Raw genomic sequence first — 19990 nt, forward strand, 5'->3', positions numbered from 1 at the left:
AAGAAGAAGAAGAAGAAGAAAGGAGAAAGAAGAAAGAAGAAAGAAGAAGAAAACAAAGAACTCTGGGGAAAAAAAACAGCAACAGGATGGCTAAAGAGCCACACAGAGCCTTTAGCAGCTAACAGTTACTGGGGAAACAGGTTGGAGTTCAAGAGGGAGTGATCTTGGTAAACATTTAAGCTTGAAGTTGAGATCCTAGAGTGGCCGAGGAGCAGTAGCTATGTCATAAAACTAAGGAGACAAGCTTAAACAGACCAGACTTAACAATGCTCGCAATCAAGTTTCAAAAGAATCAAGACAATATGCCAATTTTCTAGCTGACTTCCAGAAGAAAATTTGCCCTCTTCAGAGGAAGATAGTAACAGTTCAGAGTTCTTAAAATGTTTCATCTATGATGTTCATCATCCAAGCAAAAAATTATCAGAAATGCTTAAAAACAACAACAAAGAAACAACAAAAACAGGGCCAAAGGACCCCAAATCATGCAATATGGAAAAAACAGACAATAGAAATGGACCTGGATGAAAAATCTCAGCTGAAAATGGAATCTACCAAAGGGAACCAAGTCGAGAGTGGAATCAAAATGAATACCATTAAAAATTTACTAGGTAGGCCTAACCACAAACTGGAAATTGCAGATGGGAGGATTAGGTAACTCAAAGATATATCAATAAAAATCATACAATCTGAAAAGGTGAGAAAATGGTTGAAAAAATAAAGAGTTTCAATGATACTTAGGAAAATATCAGTCAAACAAACATGAACTTGGAATTCTATAGGGAGAGGAGAAAAAGAAAGGGATAGAAAAAGAAATTAGAGAAATAGTGATGAAAAATTTCCTAAAGTTGGCCAAAAAAAGAAAAAAAAAGAGACAGATCCATAAAGTACAATAAATCCCAATTAGAATAAATACAAAGAGAACCACACCTCAGCACATTATTAATTGGACTACTGAAAAATAAAGACACAGAGAAAAACTAAAATACAAAATGAAATAATAAAGAGAAAGGGGAAAATCTTAAAAGCTGTGTGGTGGGGCAAGAGAGGATTACACATAATTTACAGAGAAAGGACAGTGCAAATGGCAGCTGATTTCTCATCCACAACAACAGGGTCCAGAAGACAATGACATTACATTTTAAAGCAGTTACAGAGCAAAATAAAAAGTCAACCTAGAATTCTATAACTAGTGAAAATATCTTTAAAAAAACAAAGAGTAAAATAAAGATAATTCGGTTAAACAAAAGGTGAGAGAATTCATTGGAATTCCACTGGAAACAGTGGAAAATACCATTGGAAACATTGAAATGTGTTTTTTTTTTTTAAGATTTATTTTTTTGTGAGAGAGAGAGAGAGAGAAAGAGTGTATGAGTGGTGGGAGGGGCAAAAGGAGAGAATCTTCAAGCAGACTCCCCACTGAGCACAGAGGGGGATGCCAGGCTCGATCTCAGGATCCTGAGATCATGACCTGAGCCAAAACCAAGAATCTACACTTAATCATCTGAGCCACCCAGGCGCCCCTGAAATGTGTTTTAAATAGGATTTAGCTACTTTCAGTTTCAGTTAATTGTCCTAATTCTCTAAATTTTCCAGGCTAGTCATATGTGCTGATAGGTTTAGGACAACTATTCAAAGTTTATAACAAAGAGATTATTTCTGTTTTAATGATACTGGGCTAGGTATAATATAAATGGCTATTTCCCAGAAGTGGGGAAGGGAATTTACCTTGAATTCATCCTAACGATTACCATAGGAACAGAGGTAGTGATTTTTTTCTATCCATTTAGTTGCAGGCAAAGAAGCTAGAATGTAGAGTGTACGTATAGTTAGAACTACTTCCAGAAGGAAGTTCTTGTTCAGGATGGGCTTACTACAAAATGACAGGAAGTTTAAGAGAACTGGCTGAGCATGGGTATTGGAAATGAGAAGGAAAGGGGGGATGGAGTCTTTTGTCTGCTATAAAGCATAAAACTGTGGCTCCTAGCACAACAGGGCACAGTGAATGTCTCAGGCAATCTGATCGAACACATTAGCAAAAAGGCAGAAGTAACATTTTCCTTTATGCACCAAACACGTGGAGAAGTCCTCCCAAGAGTTACAATTCAACTCCACCTAATCGTGTTCCTATATTAGTATATCAGGTACTTTTCTTTTAAGTGAGCCTTTCCAAGGCCATGCAAGGGGAAGCCATGTTCCCTTCCTCAGGATTAAAAGATGAAGCCCATAAGATACACTACAAGTCAGGCCCCATAAATGGTTACCTGCCAGTGCCATCTTTTGTTTAAGCTAGAGTAGTCCCCTGGAGGAGAAAGCAATAGGCAATTCACTTGCTTAGGCTAAAATATCCCCCTGACAATGAGAAATAAATACTCTAAATAATAGAAAACACCAAGTAGAGGAAGTATATCATATTGGATGACAGCATGGATTTTGGAACAAAACTGCATGAGTGTGTAAGCTGGTTCTGTCACTTAGTTTCTTTGTGACCTTACAACGTTCACCTTTGCATCTGTTTCTTTTTTTATGATGCTAAGGGGCCTGCCTCACAGTGGGCTGTTTTAACGATATAAAATATGTTAAGTAAGAGTTAGTGGTATACAGATTAGCACAATTTAGGTTTGCTATGATTATTGAGATGAATGATGTAAAATCCAGCTCTTCAGTGTCACCTATTGATTCCAGAAGAACCCGTGTATTGCAGAGCAACGGATTCTTCTGTATTAAAAGATATACATCCCTTGGTTTTCTAGGCAATTGTTACACCCCACAGCCACTATGAGGATGGTATTTCTCTGGGGCAAATTGTGCTCACCCCTTGCCAGCCACAAGAAAACAAGAATGCCAAGGACCACAGTGAGGAGAGGCAAATGGGCTGTGGCAAAGGCAGTCGGTAAACAGGTGGCTTCAGAATGAGTTCTCAGTAGAAGGGGGCAGAGATGCCACCTCTTAAAACTGTTAGGGGTGGGGCACCTGGGTGGCTCAGTCAGTTAAGTGTCTGACTCGATCTCAGCTCAGGATTTGATCTGAGGGTTGTGAGTTCTAGCCCTGCTAGAACTGTGGAGCCTACTTAAAAATTGTTAGGGGTAAGGTGGGGCCAGAGAGCAGATTATTTGCACAAGGGAAGAGACTTTCTCTAATAGGATCCTTGGGTAGAATTCCATATATATATATATATATATATATTCCATATATATGTGTGTGTGTGTATATATATATATCCCATATATACATTCCATATATATATTCCATATATATTCCATATATGTGTATATATATATCCCATATATATATATTCCATATATATGTGTGTGTATATATCCCATATATATATATAGTCCATATATAGTCCATATATATATATATATATATATATATTTTTTTTTTTTTTTAAGACAGAGTGCGCGCATGTGCAAGTGGGAGAGCAGGGGGAGGGGCAGAGGGAGAGAGATCTTAAGCAGACTCCACATTCAGCACAGAGCCCATCATGGGGGGCTCAATCTCCCAACCCTGAGATCATGACCTGAGCTAGAATCGAGTCGGTTGCTTAACCCGAGCCACCCAGGCACCCTGAACTCCATGTATTTAAGAGAACATTTTATAATGCTTGTGACCTAGGCCCAGGGCAGGGTTTGATGGCCTGAAGTGACCTCTAGGCAAGGCAACTGGCCCTGTTCATAAACCGTATAGAAATAACCCCTGCTCTGGCCAACCTCTCTGGCTTTTGCAATCTAAGGGAGTCTTTCCCAAGAGGACTCTCTTCTAACTCCTCAGAGGAGGTGGCAAAGCTGCCTGGTACTAAGTAGGGAAAGGGCAGTTGAAGACAAAGTGTAACCCCAGGAGTTTGGGTGCAAAGTCAAACATGCTCAGAAACAGATACTTACTCAGATGCCACTAGGACTGGGTTCTCTGCCAGTGTCAGGCCCAGGTATTACCAGGCATGGACTTTGGGGAGAAGGCTTCAGGGGAGGGACAGTGGGAAGAGAGCAACTGGCGTATATCACCCATTAGGCAAGACAAGTCATGCAAAAGAAGAAAACAAGAGTCAAATTTTTTTAAAAGATATTTCAGCAACACCTTCTTCCAGTGAAGTTTTATTACCATGCTCATTTCTAGTAGTCTTGGTCTAGTAGATGTTCTGCCAGCTCACTCCCACCTCTATGCTGAAAGCTTTTAGGACAGTAGGAACATTAGCTGATTCCTAATTCATTTCATGTCTCCCATGAGCAACACTATTTCACTTTTTCCTAACTTTTTTTTACTAAATTTGCTGGTCCCTACCCTCCAGTCTCCGCCCAGTTTATGGGGCATCCAGAAACTATCTAGTTAACCTGATTTAATTAAAATCAGACTCTGTATCCAGGTTATTAAATAGACTAAAAGGCAGATCTTGTGAACGAAATTTTTATTTACACACTGTATCTAGAAGCAGATACATAAATTCTTATACAATTAATTTCCAAAAATGTGCAAGAAATTACTATAATTTGTTTACAAACCAAAACACATATTAAAATCAATGGACTTTGGATAATTCATTCTGTGGTGTTCTCAGTACAAATGGTACACACCTGATTTGAAACATACAGAAAAAGTGTAAACTACAGCAATCTGGATTGCAAGTATTAATTTCATGGCACTCCAACGACTATAAAATTTCTTTAACCCAACATGTATACTTATTACAAAATTCTATAAGAATTCTTCATCATCTCTGGATGTAGAGTTTGGATCACTTTTCAGAAACAGCAACTAACACATTCACCATTTTATGACTGATCGATAAAAAGAATGCTTATTAAAAAAACCCTTCTTAAAAGGATTTTAAAAAGTAGTAAAAGGAGCCAAATTTGTGATTACTAACGTACCAATACTTTATTTTGGAATTTATAGTTATTTATGGAACTGGCAACTGTTCCTTATTAGGGTTTTCAACAGAACGGTCTATTGCTGGTAGTGTGATTTCATTTTCAAATTAAGATTTCACATTTGATGACAAGCCATTAAGATTTAATATATATTATTTTGAATCATTCATGAAGCAAATTATCTCCTACAGAATGTGAAATGTACAATGATTAAAAGTGGCGTTTCTGAAAGCATCGTTAAGATATTTAGATTAGTAGCACTAGCAGGGACACTCCATATACCCTATTTAAGATTTCAGTAATTTTTATCCTGTTTCAGTAATACTGGCTCAGAAATTATAATGTATACTTTATGTTTACTTCCTATATGCCAATGATTTAGCCTTTTGGCACATGATTTTCTTCAACAGCAAGATGGTTGCCCTTGTGGCCGGTTTCCTTATAAACTATTTTTAGTTCTATGATCATTTCCTGTGATATGTTTTTGACCTTCTAGATTTTCAGATTATTGCACCAAGTAGAAAGAGAACAGTTTTCCTTAGAAAGAATGAGATATTTTTCAAGTACTTTCTATGCTTTCTTATTATTTATAAAAATGCCTAATAGTGTCCTAGTAAGCCTAGAATTAGCTTCTGGCCTCTATCGTGTTTTGTGACGAAATGCTTGATTTAAAAAAAACGACTCTGATTCATTTACTGCGGCAAAAGGATACAGCTTTCCTGTTTTCTCTTTCTTGCCTTGAGCTCAGATTTTTTAGAAGTACATATTTAAAAATCACTTACAGGTTGTGCCCACGCCATCTAAACTGCCATTCAGTAGAATCCAGAAATTCACCCAAATGGTATCTGGACCAAACTACAGGATGGAGACTTCTCTCTCTTCTCCTTTCCATTTTTAAAGACTATTTTATTTTAGGATCCTATAAAGCCAGTCTTTCACATTATGTTGTGCTGCCTACGCCAAATGGTTCTCTCTACACAAAAGCAGAAAATATTGCAATACTCCTTTGTTTGTAAATAATTTGTTGGCAAATACTTTTATTTTATCGACACACTATCAGGCCCTAGCAATTTCAAACTGGATTAGAATAGGGCATTTCACCTTAAAGTATTAAAGCACATAAAAAACTGGCTTTCTGAATTAGAACAGCATCAAGACTTGCCCTCCATAAAACACAAAACACAATTTTAAAAACATGTAGATGAAAATCAAAATAATCTTAACTTGAAACTAAACAGCTAGATCTTGAACACATGGTATCATGAGGAACACGTGGGGAGCAGGCTATGCCCACATGATAAGACAGGGTTCAGGGCAGTCCAAAGACCTCTGTGCACCATGATCTCACAAAGAGTACATGTAAATGCTTCTAGAAACACAGAGAAGCCATCCCAACATTTATTATTAATACACAGTGACTCTGTGACAATACCTGCCATCTAATATAGATGCACAGGGGCTTTTAACTCACCCTAGATATATTTTAAATTGTTTAAAAATAAATAGTTTTGCAAAAAAATAGTTTAAATGTCTTGCATTAATTTGATAAGTTTACAACTCTGTAATAATTCTTAATCCAAATAGCTTATAGTGAACACTTAAATTATATTATTACAGTATACTCCATATTCCATCTTATTAGGTGAAAACATATTAGAAAATGAAAGAGGAGTCTTTGTGACAAGGTACAATCAACATTCCACCAAAATTAAGTACCTTTTCCCCTTTAAGTCAAAATACCATAACACGATATTATTGTGCCTTTTCTTGGTTTTTCTCAGTTCTGACCCTAAAAAACAGAAACAACAACAGCAACAGAAAACAGGGATACTGGTGTGTCTGAATGACAAAGCCATTAAGGGTGACTTAAGACCTTTACTTTTACTTTCAATTGAGGGGTAAGAGATAGGAAAACTGAGTGGCAAAGGAAGAAATGTCTTAAATTATATGTTTCATCTGAGATGGAAACATTTTCTAGATGGGGTGCTTCCAAAACACTCACTGAAGCAAATAAACACTGAATTTCAAAAGAACAAAAGTACTGGGGATAACACACTCCTCTCTGTCCCCCAACCCAAGCAACTGAATCAGAGATAAAACAACTAATGATGCTTGCCAATTTACTTAACACTTAGCTAAATTTAAAACAAAACAAAACAAAACACCTATTTTTAAATGGCAGTATATATGGTAGGCAACAAGACTTCCATATACCTGATATGGTTTCAATATTCTTCTGACAGGATGCTCCACAAGTCCCACAATTTTTCAACTAAAGTCATCAGGTTTTTTGTTTTTTTGGTGGAGAGAAGGAAGGGTCAAATCTAGCACATCTTCATAGTGACTACGTAAAAGAAGAATATAAATCCAACTCTAAAACAAGGTTTTCTATTCAAATCAATTTAAAACTTTATATAAACTTAAATGTTGCAAGAGAATCTAGTCCTTTTATGAAAATCAGTTCTACATTAAGTTCACCCAAATAAAATGGTGGCTAAGCTAAAGAAATCACAGATAAAACACTTTACCGAAGAAAGTATAATTAACACAACAAAATTTCTATCACAGGAAACTATGATCATCTAGAATCTTTTCAATAATAGTTCTAGTCCCATAGGTCTTTTTATGGTATTCCAATTTGTACCAGAGCTTAATGACAGAAAAGGCAACAATTTCTAAATTGGCGATATACACTTCTTTATGATTTTTTTTCATGTAAGGCCATTTATTAAAATAGACAAACCACAAGATGAAAATGAAGGCAACAGAAAAATTCAACTTTTCACAACCAGAAAAAGCACAACCTCAAAAACAATTTAGAAATAAGTGTTGTAAAAGATATGTTGCAGATCTGCATTCCAATACCCAAGATTATGTCAAATCATAGTTCTAAATAAATCTTTCTGAAGTATGAGATTAAAAATCATTTTCAGTGTATGTGTAAATTCTGCGTTTTATCATACGGGTATGTTTATTCAACACGATCTTTGAAAACGGGCCATTTAAAGAGACATAACAATATTCATTCTGTAAGTTTCATTCAACTTTACTTAGGGTTGAATACACATGAAATGTGCTTTTAATGCATAAAAATCATAGTGGATAGCAGCAAAGGACTTGGGGGGGTGGTTAAGGAGAATCTGATAATTCACATTGTGATTATTCTGCACATTTATGAAAGATAATTCACACTTCCAAAACCTCAAGACTTCCCTTTTTAAAGAACCAAAATAAACCCAAGACACCTTGCTGACACTTCCCCACCCCTAAACAAATTGATTACTTTTACACATAAAACTGAAATAGTATGGCAGCAAAAAATTTTGATAGCAATGAAAGTTTGTAAACTGTATTTCAATCTCTTTTTCTTATTCCCAAAGTGCAAGATGCAGGGTTCTCATAATCTTTCAGTAGTGCTTCTCCTGTAAGTAATCCTTCATTTTGTTTGGCAAAGGCAGTTTCTGAATCAAGTCTATTCTGGTATACTGACGTATAACAAAGCGACACAGGTACTGCAAAGAACGCACCTGCATGAACCGTGATACGGGATTGGTCAGTCTGACCGGGTAAGTTGCAGATCCAGGCAACCGAGATCTTGAATAACAAAAAGCTCCATTTTCAGAGTCCCTGATTGAATGCTCAATTAGATCAACTATAGATGTATGTCCTTCCACATCCGGCTGTTCATAAAAGCTAAACCTACCATTGGAGTGTTCAATTCTCGTGTGAAGTGTTTTGCCATGGGAGCGAAAGCTCAAGCTCAAAAGGTAACGGTCATCAGAACTATCCCGAACAAGGAAAGAGCCATCTGGCACATTTGCTAGCTTCCCTTCTGCCTCCCAGCGTGTGATGGGTCCCCAGTACCATCCTTGTTTCGCGAGTTTTTTCAGCTCCTCTGTAAGGCTTGTCACCACCATGGGACCACTGCTCTGCACGGAATCATATACTCTTGCAACCCCAGGGGCAGAGTTAGGATCAAAATTCAAATGACAGCGCATACTTTCAGCCACGTGGGCATCTGTGCCGGTGAGCCCACTGAAGTTCCTTTGGATTTGATTGGTCTGCATTGGAGGTAGCAACGGTGAGAGTGGGGGTGCGTCGTCATGACTCGCTCTGGGGCTCTGCAACATGACTCCCGTGGTGCCAATCAACAAGCCACTCACCGCCTGATCCACAAAGATCTCCGGGGCCACCACGAGGTCCTGGTCTACCTGATTCTCGTCCTCGGCGAAGGAGCTCCCTCCCACTGGTGGAGGGACCGCAGAGACTTCCATGGGAGAAGAACTGTCCAGACAATAGCTACGCGATCCTTCCAAAGGGTACATCCCCTCATCTAAAGGCACAGTATACTGAATGTAGTCCTGAGGCATAAGTCCGATAACTACAGGCACATGTTCATCAAGGTGAAGATGCAGGTCTCCATTCTGAGATTCCGAACTCTTGAGGGAATTACTCTGGTCCTGGCACACGGTTTCAGACTGAAGGTCGTGAAAATCCTTCCGAACACCATTCAGGGCCGGGCTCGGACTGGAAGAGTGAACCAAGGCTTTGACTCTCACCTCCATTTTGATGCACGTCTCCTCCGAGTTTGTAGGGCGCAGGGGCCACGGCGTGGGGCTGTAGTGATGGCTGCGGAGCGACGTGGACCTGATGGGCCTCTGAGCGCGCACATCCTTGAAGACCAGGGGCGCCGAGGACGAGGAAAAGGTGTCCTCGTCGGCAGAACCCCCAGAGGCCGCACCGCCCTTGCCCTTCTGCTTCTGTTTCGCAGACAGCCGCCGTTTCAACGTACCCATGAGGCTTTCACTTTTTGATCGGCTTTTTCCACCTTTCTCGTCTTCGTTGTTGATATCACAGCTGGCCATATCTTTACCATAGCAGCTACCGAATAAGGAATCGTCTTTTCCAAAATCGCTGGCGAGTGATGGTTGCTGGACTACCATGAAATCCGTTTCTTCTTTACTTTTATTCAAGTTGAAAGATTTTCGGAAGGTTTTAAGACTGATTTTCTTCATTATGACTAGTTACCTACTCCAAGAGGATCACGTTCTCTGCGGAATACTCCCCTCACACACCTGGTGAGGCTGCAATGCTGCATCTACGTACTGTTCCAGCTTCATACACCCTTTGGAGCCATTCTCTAAAAAATAAAACATAAAATTTAAAAAAAAGTCACATTACAAAATATTTCCACAGCAGTTTTATTTTAATCAGTTTCAATCCTTTAGCTTCTGAACGAGGCCACGTGAGTGTGCTCGCAACACGGTTAGCTCTGCTAGCGCGGGGGCGCTCCCACCCCCACCCCCCAGCCCCGGCACAGGAAGAGCTCACAGCCCACTGTGTGGTCAGCGTCTGACCAACATCTCATAATGCCTAAAGAAAAACCCTCATCTTCCTCGTTCCTTTTTGCACCTTGCTTTTGAGCAAGAGTCCATATTCTTGTCCTTCCTAACACGACTCCGCTAGACCGCTGCTCAGCTTCTGCACGGACTCGCACTGTCCCCGGCCTGTCCCCAGCCGCCAGCCTGCAGCCCCAACAGCACACACTCAGTGAAGGCGACACCGAGTCGAACTGGCAGAATAACCAGTCTGGCTGATGCCTCAACAGTTTATGCACACTTGCAAATATTTAAACATCTGTAAAAATCCGTAAGAAGAATCCCATCATCTGGGATAACCTGGAGAAAGTCCAGAGATGGCCCTTTATGCCTCTGAGTTCCGAGAGGAAGACTCTCCGGCTTCGCCCTCCCGGTGCCCAGCGCAGCCTGAGACACACTCACCTCGGGGGCACACCCAGCGAAAGCCGGATTCGTCTAAGTGTCGGTCTCTTTTGAAGAAGATGATGAAGCATATTTCCAGAATGATTATTTCTTCCTCTTCTTTTTTTTTTTGTAGTTTCCCCTGGCAAATTTTTACTTCGGATCTAAGAATGTATTTTCTAAACTATCTTGTACAACATTCCACCATTGAAAAGATAGGATTTTAATTCTGCAAAGACTTTCTGAATGTCATCTTATAGGGAAAAATTTTGGTCCCAGAAGTAATACTGATAACATTTGTAACTGCTTTGCAAAGATCTTCTGTTTAAACTACACATAATGTTTTATTTCCTCTCTGTCCGAGCTCTGCAGTTTCTACAACCATCAAAGTATAATGCCCTAACAGGATGATTAGCTTGACTTGAGCAAAATGCTAATAAAACTAAGAGCAAGCTTCCAATCTCCCCACCCATCAGTTTAGCACCACTCTGTTTCTTGGCAAAAGACTATACCTCTAAGCTTGATGACACTCACGAATTCACTATGCATTTCCTAAGTCCCTGCTACATACCCAGCACGGTACGGTCATATGCAGATTAATAAACCGTTTATGGCCTCATAATCGAGTAGCACAGAGAGATGTATGAATGGATAAATTATAAGACAAACCAATTAGTAATATACTGATGATAACACGGTGGGAACTGAGGGGAGAGATATCTTACAAACATTTACTTTACAGATAGATAGGATTTGGTTACTGTGCACATAAAATCTGCATGAACCATTTTTAATAAAAACCACTCACATCAGACAATCTATCAGGGGATCAGCAATAGCATCTCCATAAAGGAAAAAGGAATTTTAAAAAGTCTTACTGTCATGTACCATGTTTTCGAGCAAGTTGTAAAAAATAAAATGCATATAAGTACTTGGAGCGCCAGTTACTTTTAAACACATTAAGTTAAACATATTAAGTTGTATATTAGATGAACTCACTATCCAAGTACCATTATCTTCCACCTAAGCATAAACATGTAATATTTAAGTTATTAACAATTTTAATTTGTTTGACAAAAATATGGCCATTCATAAACATGAAATGGAGAATATAATGACAATACACTTTAGTTGGCAAGTCACTCCTTTTGAGTAGACAGTATAGGTTTTGTAGCCAAAGAGAGATTCCAATACGGAATCTCTTCTGATAAGAATAACAATCCACACACCGTGGCTGTGATAGGTACGTAAGTATAAAACCGCCACGCAGCGGACTTTAGAGATTTTGTTGATATATGATTAAGATGAATTACGACCTGTCATTAGAAAGAGGCTGATATGAAATGCAAGTAAAGTAAAATAAGCTGTTCACTCGGGAATAACAAAATGTGTAAAATTATGTTGAAATTTTAAAAGGTCAACAAGAAAAAAAATCAATAGAAAGGAGCCAATATTCTGCATATCATGGAAATAATAAATAGTAAGTAAAAATGAACAAAATGGCTTTCTGGTAAAAATCAGCATAACGTGTTTGCATCACATGAGCCCAATCCATGGGCTTGTGGATGAGCAAGCCCTGGGCCCTGATCACGGCAACCCGCACCGCCAACTACGTGACCACTCCAGGAGTCGTCAACCAATGATGTCACAGAACCTACCACACTTAGCATTTCCATACTAATTATCATATCAACTTGCCTTTCTACAGAAATATTTTAGGAAGGCAGACGTATGTATCTTCATGAAAATCTGTACATTGCATGTGCACGTCCTTCATGACAGTATGAAGTTTTTTAAAAATGCCTTGAAGTCAGTTATATATTCTGCTGCAACTAATACTACTCCAGAGTAACATAAAATAATTCTGTAATACTACATATGTGTGTGCCATGGAAATATCTGCAGAAATCTTTGCAAATAAAGAAACACTATCACACACAGAAGCAGGTCCATGCATACATGGAAACCTGACACGTGACAGAAAGCAAACCCATGGCAAAGGACACAATTCAGTCCTCGGCATGAAGACGACTGGTTATACATCTGGAAAAATGAGAAAACTGGATGCCATACCTCACCCCAGCAGTGAAAATAAATTTATAAGTAGATTAAAATCTAATTGTGAAAATCTCATTTTAGTTAGAACAAAATATAAAGTATCTTTAAGACTTTGAGATAGGAATAACATGTCTTAATCAAGGCACAAAAAGGATAAAGAATAAAATCAGGGGTGCCTGGCTGGCTCAGTATGAAGAGCATGTGACTCTTGATCTTGGGGTTGTAAGTTTGAGCCCTATGTTGGGTGTAGAGATTACTTTAAAAAATAAAAACTTAAAAAAAAAAACAATAAAACTTCAGTTCAAAAGATACCACAAAGGGACTGAGATCATCTGTCAAATTCTTTTGTGAAGCTAAGAAAAACAGGACAACCTAAGTATACTGAAAGGTCTATTAACTTCACTCAATCAAAGAGAACTTTTTTTTTTTTAAGATTTTATTTATCTACTTGAGAGAGAGAGAGAGAGAGAGCAAGCAGGGGGAGCTGCAGGCAGAGGGAGAGGGAGAAGCAGTCTCCCCACTGAGCAGGGAGACGGATGCGGGGTTCGATCCCAGGATCCCAGGATCACGACCCCAGCTGAAGGCAGACACCTAATGACTAAGCCACCCAGGTGCTCCCAGAGAGAACTTTTAAGTACAATTCTTCATAGCAGTAGAAATTGCATTTATTTGTCTTAACAGGCTGAAATGGTGACCTGTGGACTAATAAAACCTCCTGTGTTAGTGATAATTTTCTGGCTCACTAGCACAATGAATCCAAGTTTGTTCATAAAAGAACTGGGCATCAGTTCACACAGAGATTAAGAAAACTTAATTACCAATAGCTATAAAACATAAAACTAAAGGATGCAAACATGAGACAAAACAAACATGTTCAGCCCCAGTAACAGGCATGTTGCAAAGAAAGTACTGTTTGCAATAATTATGGAAAATCAGCAAATTCTTGACAAACTAGGTCAATGGATCAACATGCAGAATGGCTTATATATGGTCTGTCTGGAGTGTCACTCCAACGTCTCTCAAACCCAAAAATGTAAATCAACCTAAAGCCTGACCCACAGGCCCAGTTAATTTTCTAAGAATGGTGTAAAGTGTTAGCTCAGTTTTGATCTTAATAACAAAGGCTTTTGTTTTCCCGCTTCTGTGCCTGCGTATGCTATTCCCTCCTCCTGATAAATGTTCTCTTTCTTTTTCCTAATCCACCTTTCAGATAATTCCTGAAAAAAATATTCTTCCTGAAATCTGTTCTGATCACCCAGCCAGAGGGGAGTTCTCTCTCCCTTCTCTGAACTCCAAATACTCAACCTGCACTTATTTAATAGTATGTCACATAGTGACCTAGAATTGCTTGCATATTCTATTCATATCTTATTCCCCAGATTGTAGTGCTTGAAGATAGAGACCATGTCTCATTCATTTTTATATTCCAGGAACTACCATTACATATTTAATATATACTGCTTAAATTCTTTGATGCCAAATAAATATTCCTTGACTATTAAGTAAATGATAGGAATGATGGGATAGGGAAATCACACTGTACAAAACTGGCTAAATCTCCTCTTATCAAAATGGAGCAACTGATCTTCTGCAAAATCAAAAGTCATTATTACAAATGATGCAGGACTGGCAATTCCATCTAAAAAGTCCACATGGAAAAACACCTGCCAATCAGTGACAAGTTCTACCACACAGAATCTATTCCCACACTTTCACATGGCACGTGTTCCGTGTTCAGGCATGTAAAGGCTACTGAAGAAATTCTACCAAATAAATACTAGTCAAGAGAAAGAAGTAAAAATACTAAATGCCACTCCCCCAATTACTTACTTCCACATAGTTACAGAAGTACATCTAAAAATAAAAAATTTTTTGCTTTCTGAAAGTTGAGCATGGGTGAAAAACAGAGCATTCATGGCATTATCAATATATGAATCATGCTATCATCAAGAAATAAAAGTTGTACAAAGTATCTGAATCTTACAGTAGGTACTACGGACTTCCTTTCTGTTGTAAGCTACTTTTCATAAAGCCCTCTACAGTCTTTCCCCCCTCCATGTGTAAGATACTCCATCAGATCCAAGAGAAGTTAAGCTGCTTGATACAAAACTAAGAGATGATATCTGTGAGCTCCAAGAGAGGTCAAGGAAATGATAGGACAAGGCTGGACAGAGACAGTCTGATACAGCATCCTTTAACAGTAAACTTTGAACATGACCAACAATTAAAAGCTGTCAGTCAGACTAGACTGTAAACAAAGAGACAGGGGAGGGTATATGGTGACTCCTAACTTAGCTTCCCAGCTGCACCTTGACTGCCTGACGTTAGGGTGTGGGTAAAATCCACAAGCAGGTCTTAGTGGCTCTGAGAAGCCCCTGAACTCAGAGCAAACATTTTGTCCTTGTTCTTTTCATCACTATCATCAGATACTCAAAGGAGTCTTGACCCACAAAAAAGTCTGTCTTCAGAGAAAACCTTGTAAGTGGAAAGAAGAACAGCCCCTGGCAGTACCATAGCCCAGTGGCTCGTGCCATCACCGTGGTCACTATTTTGGGAGAGGCTGTCTGGGCAGCACAGACAGGAAACAAGTAAACCAAGGAAGACTTGATAATTAGTAACTGTGACAGATACCATGAAGGAAAAGGAAGCAAGCAGAGAATACCGGAGGTTCCTACTCTAGATTCCATAAACACCGAAGACCCCTCCAAGGCCTCTCTGACAAGCCAATATTTAGGCCAAGGCCAGTCATGCAAAGGAAGGCTGAGGTGGAAAGAACACCTGTCTGGACTGAGGGAAGGGCAAGCTCTGGGCCGAGGTGGGAAGTGCAGATGCAAACACAGAAGCCAGCTGTGCCCCAAGTGTATGGTGTGAAGAGTGGTGGGGCATGAGACGGCACATCAAGGTATTTGGGTCTAAGCGCATTCAGAAGAATGAAAAGGTTTTCAGGGTGCCTGGGTGGCTCAGTCAGTTAAGGGCCTGACTCTTGATTCTGGCTCAGGTCATGATCTCAGGGTTGTGAGACTGAGCCCCAGGTGGGGCTCCACGCTCAGCGGGAAGTCTGCTTAAGATTCTCTCTCTCCCTCTCTTTGTCCCTCCCCCTACTATGTGTACGTGCACGTGCTCTTTCTAAAAAGAAAGAAATCTTTTTAAAAAAGAATAAAAAGGTTTCAAATATCAACATGTTCTAGTTAAAATATGCATTTCCCAGTTTTGAGCCCACATATCATCCTCTTCAACATACATACACATACAAACCCAGTAGGACTGTAACTTGGATGGCAAAAACAAAATCAAAAACAAAACCCAGGGGTCTCCAATTTCCTTACCCAAAAAATAGATGAGTAGTTTCTTCATAAAATGTAAGATATTAAAACAATTACTTGGAACTACTTGTAGCTCTAGGAGAGGACTATCCAAGTTTCCCTGGTAGACTACACACCTCTTCAATTTTTCAACAATGGTTGGGTTGAGAGAATTTCAGGTTCAACATATGAACACTGGAGAGAGTCAAACATAAATCAACTGCATGCAAAGGTTTTATTAATATCTAACTTCCATTTACAAGTCATTCTTGATAATGTCCCACTCCGTGATGTAGTTTTAGTGACAGTAACATTCAACCTCATTAAAAATTATTAATTGGTTTAAACATGATCTCTGACAGGAAACACTTAGAGCTGCAAACGCTGCTGGGTCCTCAGTTATGAATATACTAGTCATTATGTTAGAAACGTGTACGTGCATGCGTGAAGGTGTGCAGACACAGATAATACAGTAGAAATACATACAGATTCATCTTGGGGTTGGGTGGAAAACATCGGGAGGACATGCCACATACTGTAAGCCTAAGCTTTAGAGACCCATAATTAGCTAAGTTTTGAAAAGTAGGTACAGAAGCTGAAGAAAGCTCCAGAACATGATGTGGAAAGCAGGCCTGAATAAGAAAGAGTACGGTGGAGGATCGGGGCAGCCTGTATGGAGGCAATATACCCTAATCCATCCACGGACACTCTGCTCTTTCTGGAATCCAACTGACAAACTACAAGAAGAGTAAAACCCCAAATGTCTTCCATTTGCCTCCGTAAAAAGCACAAGTCTTTACAGTGGTAAGGCCCGCCATAATGCGACTCTCCCATTCTTACACTTGCCCTCTCCTCCACCTGATGCTCTGAGAATACCCCCAACCTGCTGACATTTAGGGCATTGGTGCTTCTGCAAATACCACACAGCTAACCCCTCACTTCCGTCAAGTCTTTGCTCAGCTGTCACCTTCTTTGAGAGACCTGCCCTGACAGGGCATGTGAACTGCCATACAAACCCTCTTGCTGCGTTGTGTTTTTTTCTAGCATTCGATAACATTTCTCATTTATTATGCTGTCTTTCTCCCCCTCCAGGAGTTAAAGAACATAAGCTTCACAAAAGTAGGGATTTTAACTCCGCATTATCCACTGATGCCTCCCAAGAGTCTAGGACCATACCAATGGTGTAGGAGGTGCTCACTATGAGTAAATGCATCTTAGGCACACAAACCTAATCAGGTATGGTGATCAGATACCCTGCCCACCTTCACCTCCCACACTCCCTACCTCAAACCATAATTTGCCATTATTTACGATAAAGTTACTAAACTCCTGAACACGGTGTGGCTGTTCTTTACTTGATTTCTCCTCCAGTCACATTGAAAGCATTCGTATTCATCATATTCTCACTCAACACAGAACTTTTAACATACTGCCCCTGTGATATGAAATTTTTTTTTTCATTTTCCTCTCAACTAATTCCTTCACACCTCAGCTTATCCATCAATTCCTCAAGGAACCACATTCTGCTCTTCCTGAGTAAGTGAAATCCCCCAATTACAGGACCTCAGAATACTGCATACCTCTCCTGCCTAGAATTTTCATCTCGGATGTGTACTCAGATCTGTCTGTTTTAAACATGTGATTAATGACTCTCACCCCAGCAGACTATCTACACTCTACATGAAAGCAAAGACCATGTCAATTTTTTTTTTTCTGGACATTTTATCCCCAGCACCTAGTACATACCTGGCCCAAAAAAGGCACTCAATAAAAATGTGCCGAGTGAACACAGCAGTGAAATGAAGGAGAAGGCTGCTCCACGGTGAGAGGCAACATGATGTATACAACTGCCCCAGCAGCAGAACTGGTAACTGGTTCTGGGGGATACATATTCACATTTAAATTAACCTCACTAAACTTAGGGTTCAAATGGCTCTGCTTCCCACTACTGCATCCCATTTGTAGAAAAAAGAGACTGACAACCAGAGCAAAAGTACTTGGTAATTATCTACTTGATAATTATTCCATTTTCAACTACCAATCCATATGCAACTCAACATTAACATTAAATAAACAAAAATCAATCCTAGACATTAAAAAACTATAAAAAGTTCTATTAGGCCATATGGCCTTTTATCTCTTCCCTTCATCTTCTAGGCAAAGATCACTCTGGAAGCTTTAAGAGTATCTGTTTTTCTGTTTGCACTTCCAAAAATATATGTCATCTTTTTATAGGATTACCATCTGTCTCATCATGCCTAAGTAAATGTTCTGAATTAGTTTTACCGCTTTTCTAATTGTAAAATTTTAAGTTTACACATATACTTGAAAATGTGTATAAGGGTTCAAGGGAAAAGGTTTTAGACATGAATACTTTATTCATATGGGCAGAAGATAACATCTTCAAACAATTTCCCAGCCTTTTTTTTAAGGAATGATTGGAGACAGTCATGCCTGACATTAAAACACCGAATAAAAACATCCAAAATACAACATCAACTACTTAACATTCAACAAGTCAAACAGCTTTATTATTGCCAGTTTACAAAGGAGGAAACCAGGTCTCAGAGAAATTAAAACCTGCCCAACAAAGTTATTTGTCGCGAGGAGAGCGCAGATGTGGAATCTGAACGTGGTTGCTACACCAAAGCTTCATTTCTTCCCCCGTCACGGGATGGCATGCAGTCATCCTGCTGCTAAATCAGCGGTTCCCAACTTTCTGGCCTGGGGACCTCTTCATCCTCTTACAAATTACTTAAGACCACCAAAAGCTCTGTCTATGTGGGTTTTATCTACTGAAACTTACCCTGCTAGAAATTAAAACTGAGACTTTAAAATATTTCTTTTTTTTTTTTTTTTAAGATTTTATTTATTTGACAGAGAGAGAGACAGCGAGAGAGGGAACACAAGCAGGGGCAGTGGGAGAGGGAGAAGCAGGCTTCCCGCGGAGCAGGGAGCCCGATGCAGTGCTCGATCCCAGGACCCTGGGATCATGACCTGAGCTGAAGGCAGACATTCAACGCCTGAGCCACCCAGGCGCCCCTATTTATTCATTTTTCAATGACAATATACTCATTACATGTTAACATAAATAACATTTTCCTGAAAAATAAATATATTTACCCAAACAATAAAAATTCAATGAGACAAGTGGCACAGTTTTACTTTACTGTAAATCGTTTTTCTGACTAAAGACAGCTGAACTCTCATGTTCCCATCTGCATTCAATCTGTTACAATATGTTTTTTCAGTTAAAGTATAATGAGAAAATCCAACCTCCTACAGATATATAGCTGGGAAAGGGAGAAATATTTTCTTTAATAATCTTTTCATATAACCGTGGATATTCTTTCCTGTGATATTATACCAAAAATCAACAAGTGATAGTTTCTTAACAAGTTAGTTGCACTAACTAAGGGAAATCTGAAACCCTTTAGATAACTTCTTTACTCTACTGCATTCAAATCCATTGGTCTAACCTTGCATTTTGAATCAATCTTCCAGGTATGTATGATTTTATAATATCATATATTAGTGATTTCATTACACAATATCAAAAAATCCCATTTGTTAACATCACCACTGACTGATCCCATCAGGAAAGTCTAAGCACTGGGAAGCAGTAAACTAACAGTGGGAGACACAAGTTTTCCACAATTCTAATTTTTGCTTGAAAGCCTGGATTTATCATTGACACCAATACTGTCAGTGAATTTATGAGACTGTATCTACTGAAAACCAGAAGCTGAAAAACCGTAGTTTGCCAATGGTTCTTTTATTTGTTAAATTTATTTAGGTTTTTTTTTTAAGTAAGTGCTTTGCCCAACGTGGGGCTTGAACTCAAGACCCCAAGATCAAGAGTTGCATGCTCTACCGACTGAGCCAGCCAGGCGCCCCTGTCAACAGTTCTTTGAGGTAAAAGTGGTGTTTCATGAAGAGTAGCTACATTTCAGCATCTCCAACAACAGCACAAGCGCTTCCCCTGAGACACCCTTCTTCCATTAGG

At 39.2% G+C, this 19990-nt stretch overlaps 1 protein-coding gene across 1 annotated transcript in view; it reads right to left on the reverse strand.

Annotated features, from left to right (window-relative positions):
- Positions 1-4385: 4385 nt before the first annotated feature.
- The window catches only part of SOCS6 (suppressor of cytokine signaling 6), a 36677-nt gene continuing 21072 nt past the window's right edge, over positions 4386-19990 (reverse strand). The window contains exon 3 of the mRNA XM_032422643.1: positions 4386-10005. Coding sequence (XP_032278534.1) covers positions 8273-9880 — 1608 coding nt within the window. The 5' untranslated portion in view covers positions 9881-10005 and the 3' untranslated portion in view covers positions 4386-8272. The remainder of the gene's footprint in view (positions 10006-19990) is intronic.

This window comes from Phoca vitulina, unplaced genomic scaffold, assembly GCF_004348235.1.
Source record: "Phoca vitulina isolate PV1807 unplaced genomic scaffold, GSC_HSeal_1.0 scaffold27, whole genome shotgun sequence".
In the NCBI taxonomy this organism is placed as follows: domain Eukaryota; kingdom Metazoa; phylum Chordata; class Mammalia; order Carnivora; family Phocidae; genus Phoca; species Phoca vitulina.